This window comes from Cydia splendana, chromosome 24 (genome assembly GCF_910591565.1).
Source record: "Cydia splendana chromosome 24, ilCydSple1.2, whole genome shotgun sequence".
Lineage (NCBI taxonomy): Eukaryota > Metazoa > Arthropoda > Insecta > Lepidoptera > Tortricidae > Cydia > Cydia splendana.
The window spans coordinates 8566244-8580625 of record NC_085983.1 but is presented as its reverse complement, the minus strand read 5'-3'; the positions used below and the strand labels follow the sequence as shown (position 1 = coordinate 8580625).

General features: G+C 38.7%; 2 protein-coding genes across 2 annotated transcripts in view; one reads left to right on the top strand and one right to left on the bottom strand.

The window, feature by feature from the left end:
• The window catches only part of LOC134802113 (dentin sialophosphoprotein-like), a 174580-nt gene extending 160551 nt beyond the window's left edge, over positions 1–14029 (top strand). Inside the window, exon 3 of the mRNA XM_063774706.1 lies at positions 11682–14029. Within this exon, the coding sequence (XP_063630776.1) occupies positions 11682–14029 (2348 nt within the window). The remainder of the gene's footprint in view (positions 1–11681) is intronic.
• On the bottom strand, positions 201–910 carry LOC134802114 (hibernation-associated plasma protein HP-25-like; the record flags this gene model as incomplete). The annotated part of the gene is made up of 3 exons (XM_063774707.1): positions 201–217; positions 301–405; positions 841–910. Coding segments are annotated over 3 exons (192 nt in total), but the record flags the coding sequence as incomplete, so codon positions are not given.
• Positions 14030–14382: the final 353 nt, after the last annotated feature.

The window sequence follows — 14382 nt, the reverse complement described above, 5'->3', positions numbered from 1 at the left end:
ATTTAATATATTTTAAATACACAAAAAAAAATTTAATGAAAAAGCCCTACTATTCCTCGTTATAAAAAGTGTACACAATAGGTACATAGCATAATTATTTTACAAAATTAGAACAAAAAAAAATGAAATAGGGTTTCTGCTCGAGAATTCTTCGACTTCGACACTTCATGGATCTCATGAAACTTGACCAAAAGACGTCATCAAATGTCAATGAAAGCTGTGTCAAATGGCAATAACTAATTTTGTTAATCTTTTCAGGACAACCAGGATATCCAGGAGGCCCAGGACAACCAGGACAACCAGGTCGTCCAGGACAACCAGGACATCCAGGACAACCAAGACATCCAGGACAACCAGGAAAACCAGGAAAACCAGGTCGTCCAGGTCGTCCAGGACATCCAGGACAACCAGGATATCCAGGACAACCAGGACAACCAGGACATCCAGGACAACCAGGACATCCAGGACAACCAGGGCATCCAGGACAACCAGGATATCCAGGACAACCAGGACATCCAGGACAACCAGGACATCCAGGACAACCAGGACATCCAGGACAACCAGATCATCCAGGACATCCAGGACATCCAGGACAACCAGAGCATCCAGGACAACCAGGTCGTCCAGGACATCCAGGTCGTCCAGGACAACCAGGACATCCAGGACAACCAGGAAAACCAGGTCGTCCAGCACAACCAGGACATCCAGGACAACCAGGTCGTCCAGGACAACCAGGTCATCCAGGACAACCACGACAACCAGGACGTCCAGGACAACCAGGAAAACCAGGACAACCAGGACGTCCAGGACAACCAGGAAAACCAGGTCGTCCAGCACAACCAGGACATCCAGGTCGTCCAGGACAACCAGGACGTCCAGGACAACCAGGAAAACCAGGAAAACCAGGAAAACCAGGACAACCAGGACATCCAGGAAAACCAGGTCGTCCAGCACAACCAGGACATCCAGGACATCCAGGACAACCAGGTCGTCCAGTACAACCGGGACGTCCAGGAAAACCAGGAAAACCAGGACAACCAGGATATCCAGGTCGTCCAGGAAAACCAGGACGTCCAGGACAACCAGGAAAACCAGGACAACCAGGACATCCAGGATATCCAGAACATCCAGGATATCCAGGACAACCAGGTCGTCCAGGACAACCAGGAAAACCAGGTCGTCCAGCACAACCAGGACATCCAGGACAACCAGGTCGTCCAGGACAACCAGGACATCCAGGACAACCAGGACATCCAGGACAACCAGGACATCCAGGACAACCAGGACATCCAGGACAACCAGGACATCCAGGACAACCAGATCATCCAGGACATCCAGGACATCCAGGTGAGAAACAAGGTCTAAATTTAAATAAAACTATGGCGACGGATTATATATTTATTTATTTTAAACTTGATTGCTCGATATAAAATTGTACAAATGGCGGACTCAATTCCTTAAGGCATTCTCTACCAGTCAACCATTAGGTCAAACACATTCGACATTCCCTATACTCACAGCTAACATTTTTTTACATCTGTACTTTTGTACACACGGCTTTATATAAGTAGTAGGTATTTAGACTAGGTATTTAGAATGTAGATATTTTACTTCGCTCAAAAGTTACGTTTTTTTCTATTTATTTCTCACTGCACCCACATGGACGCTTATCTGTTTCGCTTTATGGTGGACTGGTAGAGAATGCCCATAGCGGCATTAAGTCCACCTGTTGTACTTTTTGTATGTGCAATAAAGTTTGTAAATAAATAAATAAATAAGTTAGACGAAATCAATTTTCTCCAGAAATTACTTCAAAACAAGTGACAATGTCTCTGAAAACCAGGTTCACCGGGAAAACCAGCCCCGCCAGATTAACTTGACATATAATATTTAAAATATTATAAATAAATGACTATGACTATGACTATTGATGATGACAGTCAACTGAAGCAGGTATAAGAGTGATTCTCAAGAAAGTGGCATCGACAGGTTAAAGTTAATGAATTATTATTTTTTTACTTTAAAGAATGAAAATTATGTTTTACTACTTCAAGTACCCCAAATTTACAAAAGGGAACCGAAAATGAAGAAGATATTTTCAAGACTTACAATAAATAACCTATACATTGAACACAGTTAAAATGATATTATTACAATAGGCCCCATACCAAATTCGTAAAATAATCGAGACAAGTTAAAGTTAACATTCCGTTACAAAACCATCTCATGTTCCTGCCTTTTAACCACTTGTCTCTACGAAACTACGACACTTGGGTCATGATCGTACCCTACGGTGGTTAGCTTGACACTTACCTAATATTTTGCCATAGTTATGATCTAAAAAAAGTTTTCTGTGTATGAGTCAGATACAATACCGCGGATGTACAGGTTACAGTGAAAATATCCTTGGACAAACTTCGTGCGTGAATATTGTTGTAAAAAAAATATATATATAAGGCCTGTGCAATGTACATTTTAAAAGGTATTGTTTATATTATTATATAGCATAATATTTTATTTAAATTAATTGTTGCTTATAAAATGTAAAGAACTAAAACTGGAAGAGCGATGCTTTTGGACAAGACATGTTACAGTGAAAAGTGCTACTCTTTATTTTTTATAAATATAAGTATTAAATTTAAATAAAAATAATCACTTGGCCTCGATAAACATTGATTTAGTTTATCTGGATACATTTTTGTTTCATATGAAAAAGAGCAAATAAACATACATTCAATTAAAAAACTCGATGACAGGTTAAGATGCCACTTTTTGAGAATTACTCATAAATTAACCGTTTCTAGATAACAACGGCGGACGACGCGGGTCCAGTTAAGAAAATGAATAAGTTACACGTGATAGCTATCTCTTAGGCAGTTGAAATTTAATGAACAAATTTGCAATTTCTGTAATGACAGTCAATTTTTAAATCTAATTTTTGATGAGGTCTAAATTGTATTAAGTAGGTTAGTTTTCTGTAAGTTTATTTGTAAATTATGATCTTCTAGCCAGGTCAATACTGAAGTAAATATGCTAATCTAAAAGTATTCGTAGCTTCATTACTGAGCTCGCTTGGAAACATTATAGATATGTCGTCTGCATACATGAGGCATTTAATATCGTACATTTTGTGTCACTGTCACTGTTGGAGTACATCAGGGCTCTGTGCTCAGCCCGTTTCTGTTTAGCGTGATTTTAGACGCCTTGTCAGCCAGCATCCGAGACTACCATGAGCAGCCACCGTGGCTATTCATGTATGCTGATGATATCGCGCTGACAGACTCTGATAAGGGCCGACTTGTCCAGCGTGTGAACAGATGGAGGGGGTCGCTGGAGAACGGCGGTCTTAAACTAAATGTGGCGAAGACAGAGTACATGGCCTGCAATAGTACAGATCCTCTACCCGTCCGCATAGGCGTGGACATGGTCGAGCGCACGGATCAAGTTAAGTACCTAGGATCTGTACTTAGCACTACCGGGGACATCGACAGCGACGTCAAAGCCCGAATTTCCGCTGCTTGGGTCAAATGGCGGGAGATGACTGGGGTTATTTGTGACCCCAAAATGCCGATTAAGTTGAAGGGACAGGTCTATAAGACCATCATTAGACCTGCCCTTCTGTACGGCAGCGAGACTTGGCCTTTACTAGAGCGGCACAAGCAGGAACTGCGTGTCACGGAAATGAAGATGCTACGGTGGATGTGCGGAGTTTCACGCAAGGATCGCGTCCGAAACGCCCACATTCGGGGTAGTCTTGGCGTCCGTGACATTGCAGACAAACTGCAAGAGTGTCGCCTTCGTTGGTATGGCCACGTCTCGCGCAGACCGGCAAGTTACGTGGGTAACAAATGCCTGGCCATGCCGCCTCCTCCCGGTACGGGAAGAAGAGGCCGGCCCAAGAAGCGATGGCTTGATGTCGTCAAGGAGGACATGCGTGCCAACGGACTCACTACCAGGGATGCCGAAGATCGGGCAAAGTGGTCACGAAGGAGTCGGAAGGCGGACCCCGGGTCCTCGCGCCCCGCGCGGGGGCACAGCCGGGATTGACGCCAGGATGATGATGATGATTTTAAATATTTTTAGCAGGTCGTTAATATAAATAATAAATTATTACATCCTAATACGCTTCCCTGCGTAGATCATCCAGGACATGGAGGCAAACCAAGCAGACCGGGAAAACCAGGAGACAATGATTGCGATGGCACTCCGGGAGGCCCAGGTCAACCAGGTATGAATGCCGATAGTTTCGATGAAATAAATAGTTGACGTACCTATATACTCTGGCAAGCCCGCTTTGTCAGTAGAAATGGGCGGTAAATTTAAAAAATGTAGGCGCCAAAGATCAATCTCCCGTATAAATTTTGAATTCCACGCTTTTTTTCCACAGACAAAATTAACTTGCCAGGGTATATCTCTACACCTTATAAAACAAAGTCTGTCTGTGTGATTGTATGTTCGCGTTAAACTCAAAAACTACTAAACGGATTTTCCTGCCGTTTTCACCTATCGATTTGTTAACTTGTGCGAAGCCGAGGCGGGTCGCTAGTATATAAATATATATATACAAGATGGTCCAAACCTAGACGTCCAAATTTTTTTTAGATTCCGCATATCGTGGGCTATCAGAATATACCCCATGTATGTTAGCCGATTTTTCATAGTTTTCAAGTTATGCAGTTGTTAACTTTTACCCCATAAAATAGAATAACAGTAGGTATTATTACAATAATTTAATTGAATAACTGACATTGTACCTATCCTGATATTTTAATTAGGCAGATTATTTAATTAATCTGAATGTTATATAAAAACTGAATACCTATTGCCTAATAATTGGACATGTAATATTTAAAATATTATAAATAAATGACTATGACTATGACTATTGATGATGACAGTCAACAGTCAACTGAAGCAGGTATAAAATCACGAGTAACTTATTTATTTTCTTAACTGGACCCGCGTCGTCCGCCGTTGTTATCTACAAACGGTTCATTTATTATAAATGAACCGTTTGTACCTAATGTTTCATTTATTATAAATGAACCGTTTGTACCTAATGTTTCATTTATTATAAATGAACCGTTTGTAGATAACAACGGCGGGCGACGCGGGTTCAGTTAAGAAAATGAATAAGTTACACGTGATAGCTAGGCAGTTGAAATTTAATGAACAAGATTTTAAGATCTAATTTGCAATTTCTGTAATAACAGTCAATTTTTAAATCTAATTTTTGATGAGGTCTAAATTGTATTAGGTTAGTGTTCTGTAAGTTTATTTGTAAATTATGGTCTTCTAGCCAGGTCAAAACTGAAGTAAATATGCTAATCTAAAAGTATTCGTAGCTTCATTACTGTGCTCGCTTGGAAACATTATAGATATGTCGTCTGCATACATGAGGCATTTAATATCGTACATTTTAAATATTTTTAGCAGGTCGTTAATATAAATAATAAATTATTACATCCTAATACGCTTCCTTGCGTAGATCATCCAGGACATGGAGGCAAACCAAGCAGACCGGGAAAACCAGGAGACGATGATTGCGATGGCACTCCGGGAGGCCCAGGTCAACCAGGTATGAATGCCGATAGTTTCGATGAAATAAATAGTTGACGTACCTATATACTCTGGCAAGCCCGCTTTGTCAGTAGAAATGGGCGGTAAATTTAAAAAATGTAGGCGCGAAGGATCAATCTCCCATATACATTTTGAATTTCACACTTTTTTCCACTGACATAATTGGCTTGCCAGGGTATATTACTACACCTTATAAAACAAAGTTTGTCTGTGTGATTGTATGTTCGCGTTAAACTCAAAAACTACTAAACGGATTTTCCTGCCGGTTTCACTTATCAATTTGTTAACCCGTGCGAAGCCGGGGCGGGTCGCTAGCATATAAATATATATATACAGTGTGGTCCAAACCTCGACGTCCAAAATTTTTTTTTAGTTTTCGCATATCGTGCGCTATCAGAATATACCCCACGTATGTTAGCCGATTTTTCATAGTTTTCGAGTTATGCAGTTGTTAACTTTTACCCCATAAAATAGAATAACAGTAGGTATTATTACAATAATTTAATTGAATAACTGACATTGTACCTATCCTGATATTTTAATTAGACAGATTATTTAATTAATCTGAATGTTATATAAAAACTGAATACCTATTGCCTAATAACTTGAAATGTAATATTTAAAATATTATAAATAAATGACTATGACTATGACTATTGATGATGACAGTCAACTGAAGCAGGTATAAAATCACGAGTAACTTATTTATTTTCTTAACTGGACCCGCGTCGTCCGCCGTTGTTATCTACAAGCGGTTCATTTATTATAAATGAACCGTTTGTACCTAATGTTTCATTTATTATAAATGAACCGTTTCTAGATAACAACGGCGGACGACGCGGGTCCAGTTAAGAAAATGAATAAGTTACACGTGATAGCTATCTCTTAGGCAGTTGAAATTTAATGAACAAATTTACAATTTCTGTAATGACAGTCAATTTTTTAATGTAATTTTTGATGAGGTCTAAATTGTATTAGGTTAGTTTTCTGTAAGTTTATTTGTAAATTATGGTCTTCTAGCCAGGTCAAAACTGAAGTAAATATGCTAATCTAAAAGTATTCGTAGCTTCATTACTGTGCTCGCTTGGAAACATTATAGATATGTCGTCTGCATACATGAGGCATTTAATATCGTACATTTTAAATATTTTTAGCAGGTCGTTAATATAAATAATAAATTATTACATCCTAATACGCTTCCCTGCGTAGATCATCCAGGACATGGAGGCAAACCAAGTAGACCGGGAAAACCAGGAGACGATGATTGCGATGGCACTCCGGGAGGCCATGGTCAACCAGGTATGAATGACATAATTGGCTTGCCAGGGTATATTTCTACACCTTATAAAACAAAGTCTGTCCGTGTGTTTGTATGTTCGCGTTAAACTCAAAAACTACTAAACGGATTTTCCTGCCGTTTTCACTTATCAATTTGTTAACCCGTGCGAAGCCGGGGTGGGTCGCTAGCATATAAATATATATATACAGTGTTGTCCAAACCTCGACGTCCAAAATTTTTTTTTAGATTTCGCACATCGTGCGCTATCAGAATATACCCCACGTATGTTAGCCGATTTTTCATAGTTTTCTAGTTATGCATTTTTTTAACTTTTACCCCATAAAATAGAATAACAGTAGGTATTATTACAATAATTTAAATGAATAATTGACATTGTACCTATCCTGATATTTTAATTAAGCAGATTATTTAATTAATTTGAATGTTATATAAAATCTGAATACCTATTGCCTAATAACTTGACATGTAATATTTAAAATATTATAAATAAATGACTATGACTATGACTATTGATGATGACAGTCAACAGTCAACTGAAGCAGGTATAAAATCACGAGTAACTTATTTATTTTCTTAACTGGACCCGCGTCGTCCGCCGTTGTTATCTACAAACGGTTCATTTATTATAAATACAAACAATAAATACAAACGGTTCATTTATTATAAATGAACCGTTTGTACCTAATGTTTCATTTATTATAAATGAACCGTTTGTAGATAACAACGGCGGGCGACGCGGGTCCAGTTAAGAAAATGAATAAGTTACACGTGATAGCTAGGCAGTTGAAATTTAATGAACAAGTGCTTTTAAAATCGAATTTGCAATTTCTGTAATGATAGTCAATTTTTAAATCAAATTTTTGATGAGGTCTAATTTGTATTAGGTTAGTTTTGTGTAAGTTTATTTGTAAATTATGGTTTTCTAGCCAGGTCAAAACTGAAGTAAAGATGCTAATCTAAAACTATTCGTAGCTTCATTACTGTGCTCGCTTGGAAACATTATAGATATGTCGTCTGCATACATGGGGCATTTAATATCGTACATTTTAAATATTTTTAGCACATCGTTAATATAAATAACAAATTATTACACCCTAATACTTTTCCCTGCGTAGGTCGTCCAGGACATGAAGGCAAACCAAGCAGACCAGGAAAACCAGGAGACGATGATCGCGATGACACTCCGGGAGGCCCACGTCATCCAGGTAAGAATGCCGATAGTTTCCATGAAATAAATAGTTGACGTACCTATATACTCTGGCAAGCCCGCTTTGTCAGTAGAAATGGGCGGTAGATTTAAAAAATGTAAGCGCGAAGGATCAATCTCCCATATACATTTAATATGTCTTTTTGTACAATAAAGAGTTTACTACTACTACTACTACTACATTTTGAATTTCACGCTTTTTTTCCACTGACATAATTGGCTTGCCAGGGTATATCCTACACCTTATAAAACAAAGTCTGTATGTGTGTTTGTATGTTCGCGTTAAACTCAAAAACTATTGAACGGATTTTCTCCACTCCACGCTCCACGTCGACCAGCACCCGTTTCCCGTCGATCTTCTTGCCGTCCGCGTGTTTGTACGCCGCTGTGGGTGTTAGACGGGTTAGACGGGCCTTTGGAGACTGACCGTGACGGCCCAACGTCATTGAATGAATGAATGAATGAATGAATGAATGAATGAACGTTTATTCACAAGAACATATGGTACAGTACAGTGGATGTTATAAATTTACAATGTTAACCCTTAATACGTTCTGCCATATGGCATGTGAAAATTGTTTTTCCATGACATGACAAAGCCATGTATGTGAACATTAACTGCGTGCATGCAAGATCTTAAGTACTAAGCATATTATGCTGCATTTGCCCTTGTCTGACTCAAGAGCACAAAGGAATACCAATAAAGAAAGGACGTTTACCACGAGAATTTCGTTCATTGACCCGTCTGTTCCTATCTCTATCGCACACGCGTAATTATATTGCTGTACCGCCCATGATGCCGGCATATTATTATGTATTATTTCTATTAGTTTTACATAATGATGACACTGTACCCCTAGTGGATAGATCATATGACGCGACGTGACGTACGCGTTTGCATTAAGTGTCATTTTGTATGGGATTTTGAGTTTCCAATTGAAATTTACAATAGGGGTTCTGTTTTAAATTAGTAGTATTAGTACTAAGTGTTTTATCAGTTTTGTCGAAAATGGTTTAGGTAAATTTTGCCAGTTTTCACTAAACTGCAGTAACTCGGAAATTAGAATCCACAAAGGGGACCTTTTACTAAATTATGACACATATTACTAAGATTTTTTTTTATATATAAAAATAAAGTTATCCGTTGAAGACGTCGTAAAACGAAAGCATTCAATTCATGCTAACGATAATCGCAAGCCAAAATGTTATGATTATACCCACCGGGTGGAGCAAAATAATTAAAACATATTCTACTCCTCAAACGATGACACTTTTTTTTCAATAGCTTTTAAAATGTATGAAGTCTTGTATTCAATGAACACTATCATCATTGTAATTGACGCTGGTTGCCACGCTTTATACATCACAAAATTAGCAATTGCGTCTTAAAATAATCTTAAAAAGTGTACTAAATATCGAAACAAAAGTAATTTTTAAAAGTCGCTGATGTGACATTCTCAATCAAAAGGTAGGTAACTAGTTACCACTTTGTAGTTTACCATAAAGGCGAAATTTGATTGTATCTTTGTACAAATAACCTGTCAGAGAGTCCTTATGGCAACGATAAAGTGGTACCTTTTGATTGCGAACGCCACGAATGTTGGTCAGTATGAGGAGCCTACAGTTTATTTTTAATTATACTTACAACATACCTACTCCCACACTATCAAAAGACTTAATGTAATTATGCCTCCGAATGAAATAAATACACTGTAATGTTCATCTAACAAGCACCCCACCCGCGTAGGTAGCCTTTCCCGCGTACGCCGTTCATGCAAAGTTTTATTTTGCCAAACAGTAAAAAAACCGTTGTTGAAAATGACCCAAATTATGAATGTTGTCTCTATGTGGCACTATAATAATGTAGACGTAAACCTAATAACATTATTTTTTTTTGTGGCAGATACATGATGTTTGTAAGAAAAAAAATATTAAAAATAAAAGCGGTGGATGAATGTGACACACATTTGTTTGAATAACATAGAATAATATTCTGTAAAGTACAACACTTCACTTACCGACTATAATATTATTTTAGGCATTTTAGGTATTTATTAAATGTTATTTAATTAACATTATACCCGTGGATGAAAATTACACAAAATGCGTGTGTACGTCGGAAACCACTTTGCTTTTACAGGGAAACAAAGAATTTCATCTCGAATATTTTATTACTGAATGCTGTTTAAAAAAAGGAATACCTAAATCTCTACCTAAGCAAATACCTAGGATGACACAAATTATTATTTTTAGGTTTAGTATATGGTCTGGAAAATATATGTAAAAAATTAGCAACTTTAATATTCTTATAACTTCAAAAGTTATTGCTACAGGTCTATATGGGGCATTTAGTATCGTACATTTTAAATATTTTTAGCAGGTCGTTAATATAAATAATAAATTATTACATCCTAATACGCTTCCCTGCGTAGGTCGTCCAGGACACGGAGACAAACCAAGCAGACCAGGAAAACCAGGAGACGATGATCGCGATGACACTCCAGGAGGCCCACGTCATCCAGGTAAGAATGCCGCTGGTTTCGATGAAATAAATAGTTGACGTACTCTGGCAAGCCAGCTTTGTCAGTAGAAATGGGCGGTAAATTAAAAAAACGTAGGCGCGAAGGATCATCAATGTCCCATACATATATATATACATTTTGATATTCACGCTTTTTTCCACTGTTAAAATTGGCCACTGATAATAATTTTGCAGCTCAACTATTTACTAACCTGATAAATTATAACAGAAGCAGACCGATATTGGTTTATAATGTTGACCGTTTGTGAATTATTTGCTGAACATGAGTTGTAGCTCAATGTTTATTTATTACCAGCAAAATATTTGTATGATGTCGAAATGATTTAATGGCTATTTTTTTCCAGATCGGTTTTAAAAACGGCTTATCATTAAGGGGCTACCCCACGCCAATGACCTTCGATCTGAATCCCTTAGTATTCTAATGTTTTTTGTAGCTTATTATATTAACAGTAACGGCTTTAAGCAATATAGTATCCCATATTTACTTCAAAGTTCATTGTCTTCGAGATATTTGGCATCAAAGTTGAACAATTTTAGGCTAAAAAACTGGTTTTCTGGCCATAACTTTTGTGTTAATTAGTTTAAAATTAAAACCCTGGACACGTTTTTCGAGACGTCAAAGACGAACCCAAATATGTAGATTTCGTACATGTAAGATCCTTCACTGCAAACTAGATACGAAAAAAGTGTTTTTTTAGACAATGTTTAAAAAATTCATAAAAAAATAAGTATTCATTTCTTTCAAAATCCGGTGGACAAAACCGGAGATAAAAGATTGAAAAACCGATAGCCGTTTGTCTTATAATTTTATCTGTAGTGCAAAAAAAGGAGATACGATTCAAAACTTGTCAAAAATCGATGAAAATCTCGGGTAGTCCCTTAAATTACTCAACTTTCTGACATACCTACACATGATGATCTTGTTTGATAACCTAAGTACTCGTTTGATAACATAACAATAATTACAAGTGATATTTTAAGCTTTCAGACCAAGTCTTGCGAATAGGGTGACTATAAGATTGGTGTTATTACAGGAGGCCCACGCACTCCAGGGAAACCTGGCAAAGCAACAAAGAAAACAACAAGCTCCCACCAAGAGTCCGGTACTTCATCTGGAAGCAGTTCATCACAGAAAGAGGATAATATTGATGCCAAGGGCAACAGGCACACCAAGACCTCAAACACGAGTGACAAGTCCGACAGCAAAAAGAAATCCTCTGAAGCTAAAATTGTTATTAAGAAGTCCGATGGATCAACAATCAATAAATCATCCAAGGACGCCAGTGAATCCGACAACAAAGCAAGCTCATCCGATGTTCGCGAGAAAATCACAAAAGCCGACGGATCCTCCAGTGATAGGTCACAAAAAAAAGCCTCTAAGTCCTCCCACAAAGCCGCTTCAAGCAACAACCAATCGAAGCAAGTAAACAAAGACGGATCCTCCAAAACGGCCTCAGACAAATCTGCTTCAGTTGAAAGCAACCAGGCTGCTTCCAAAGACACACAATGGACAGAGAAAAACAAAGACGGATCCTACAAAAAGGCCTCTGACAAATCTGCTTCAGTTAAAAGCAAGAAGGCTGCTTCCAAAGACACACAATGGACAGAGATAAACAAAGACGGATCCTCCAAAACGGCCTCAGACAAATCTGCTTCAGTGGAAAGCAAGTCGGCTGCTTCCAAAGACATACAACGGACAGAGATAAACAAAGACGGATCCTACAAAAAGGCCTCTGACAAATCTGCTTCAGTTAAAAGCAAGAAGGCTGCTTCCAAAGACACACAATGGACAGAGATAAACAAAGACGGATCCTCCAAAACGGCCTCAGACAAATCTGCTTCAGTTGAAAGCAACCAGGCTGCTTCCAAAGACACACAATGGACAGAGAAAAACAAAGACGGATCCTACAAAAAGGCCTCTGACAAATCTGCTTCAGTTAAAAGCAAGAAGGCTGCTTCCAAAGACACACAATGGACAGAGATAAACAAAGACGGATCCTCCAAAACGGCCTCAGACAAATCTGCTTCAGTTGAAAGCAAGTCGGCTGCTTCCAAAGACATACAACGGACAGAGATAAACAAAGACGGATCCTACAAAAAGGCCTCTGACAAATCTGCTTCAGTTAAAAGCAAGAAGGCTGCTTCCAAAGACACACAATGGACAGAGATAAACAAAGACGGATCCTCCAAAACGGCCTCAGACAAATCTGCTTCAGTTGAAAGCAAGTCGGCTGCTTCCAAAGACATACAACGGACAGAGATAAACAAAGACGGATCCTACAAAAAGGCCTCTGACAAATCTGCTTCAGTTGAAAGCAAGAAGGCTGCTTCCAAAGACACACAATGGACAAAGATAAACAAAGACGGATCCTACAAAAAGGCCTCAGAAAAATTTGCTTCAGTCGAAAGCAACAAGGCTGCTTCCACAGACATACAACGGACAGAGAAAAACAAAGACGGATCCTCCAAAACGGCCTCACAAAAATCTGCTTCAGTCGAAAGCAACAAGGCTGCTTCCACAGACATACAACGGAAAGAGAAAAACAAAGACGGATCCTCCGAAACGGCCTCAGAAAAATCTGCTTCAGTCGAAAGCAACAAGGCTGCTTCCACAGACATACAACGGACAGAGAAAAACAAAGACGGATCCTCCAAAACAGCCTCACAAAAATCTGCTTCAGTCGAAAGAAACAAGGCTGCTTCCACAGACATACAACGGACAGAGAAAAACAAAGACGGATCCTCCAAAACGGCCTCACAAAAATCTGCTTCAGTCGAAAGCAACAAGGCTGCTTCCACAGACATACAACGGAAAGAGAAAAACAAAGACGGATCCTCCGAAACGGCCTCAGAAAAATCTGCTTCAGTCGAAAGCAACAAGGCTGCTTCCACAGACATACAACGGACAGAGAAAAACAAAGACGGATCCTCCAAAACGGCCTCAGACAAATCTGCTTCAGTCGAAAGCAACAGAGCTGATTCCAGAAACACAAAATTGAAAAAAGAGAACAGGGACGGATCCACTGTGGAGGCATCTGAAGAAGATGCCTCGATAGACAAAAGCAAGGCTGCTTCCAAAGACATAAAATTGAAAAAAGTGAACAGTGACGGATCCAGTGTGGAGACATCTCAACGAGGTGCCTCTAATGAAAAGATTAAGGCTGCTTCCAGCAAAACGCAATATAAAGTTGTAGCCGCCGATGGATCCGTGAGGACTGCAAGTGAAGATAATGCCTCTGTGTCCAAAGAAGCCAATGCTAGCTCAGACATAAACTCGCGCACTGTTGACGCCGATGGCAACACCATCATTAGCAGCAGCAACGCAGCCTCGTCCTCCAGTTCCAGCGGTTCCTCCTCATCTTCTAACGTTGAGGAGGTACTTTCTGATGACGATTGTTAATTCAGTAATTCAATATTTTAACCCACGTCCGTGTATAACTCTTTTGATATAGGACCTTCATTGCTTTATAAATTCATTTTTCAAATTACATTTTTTATGTTCATGTGTGCTTAATTCTAAATAAACGAACGATTGATAAAATCTTTTTTTTTTACTACCTTTGTCCTCACCAAGGAATTGGTCCCTGATCATGAAGTGGGGATCTTATCTTTCTAGTGCCGCACTTACTAGGTCTAGGTAGGTACTACATAATAATATTATGTCGTTTGCAAGCAAAAGGTCCCACTTTGTCGCTTGCCAAAAGGAAACTCTTACAGGTTATCCTTTAGATACAAGCAAATCTCGTCCTTATG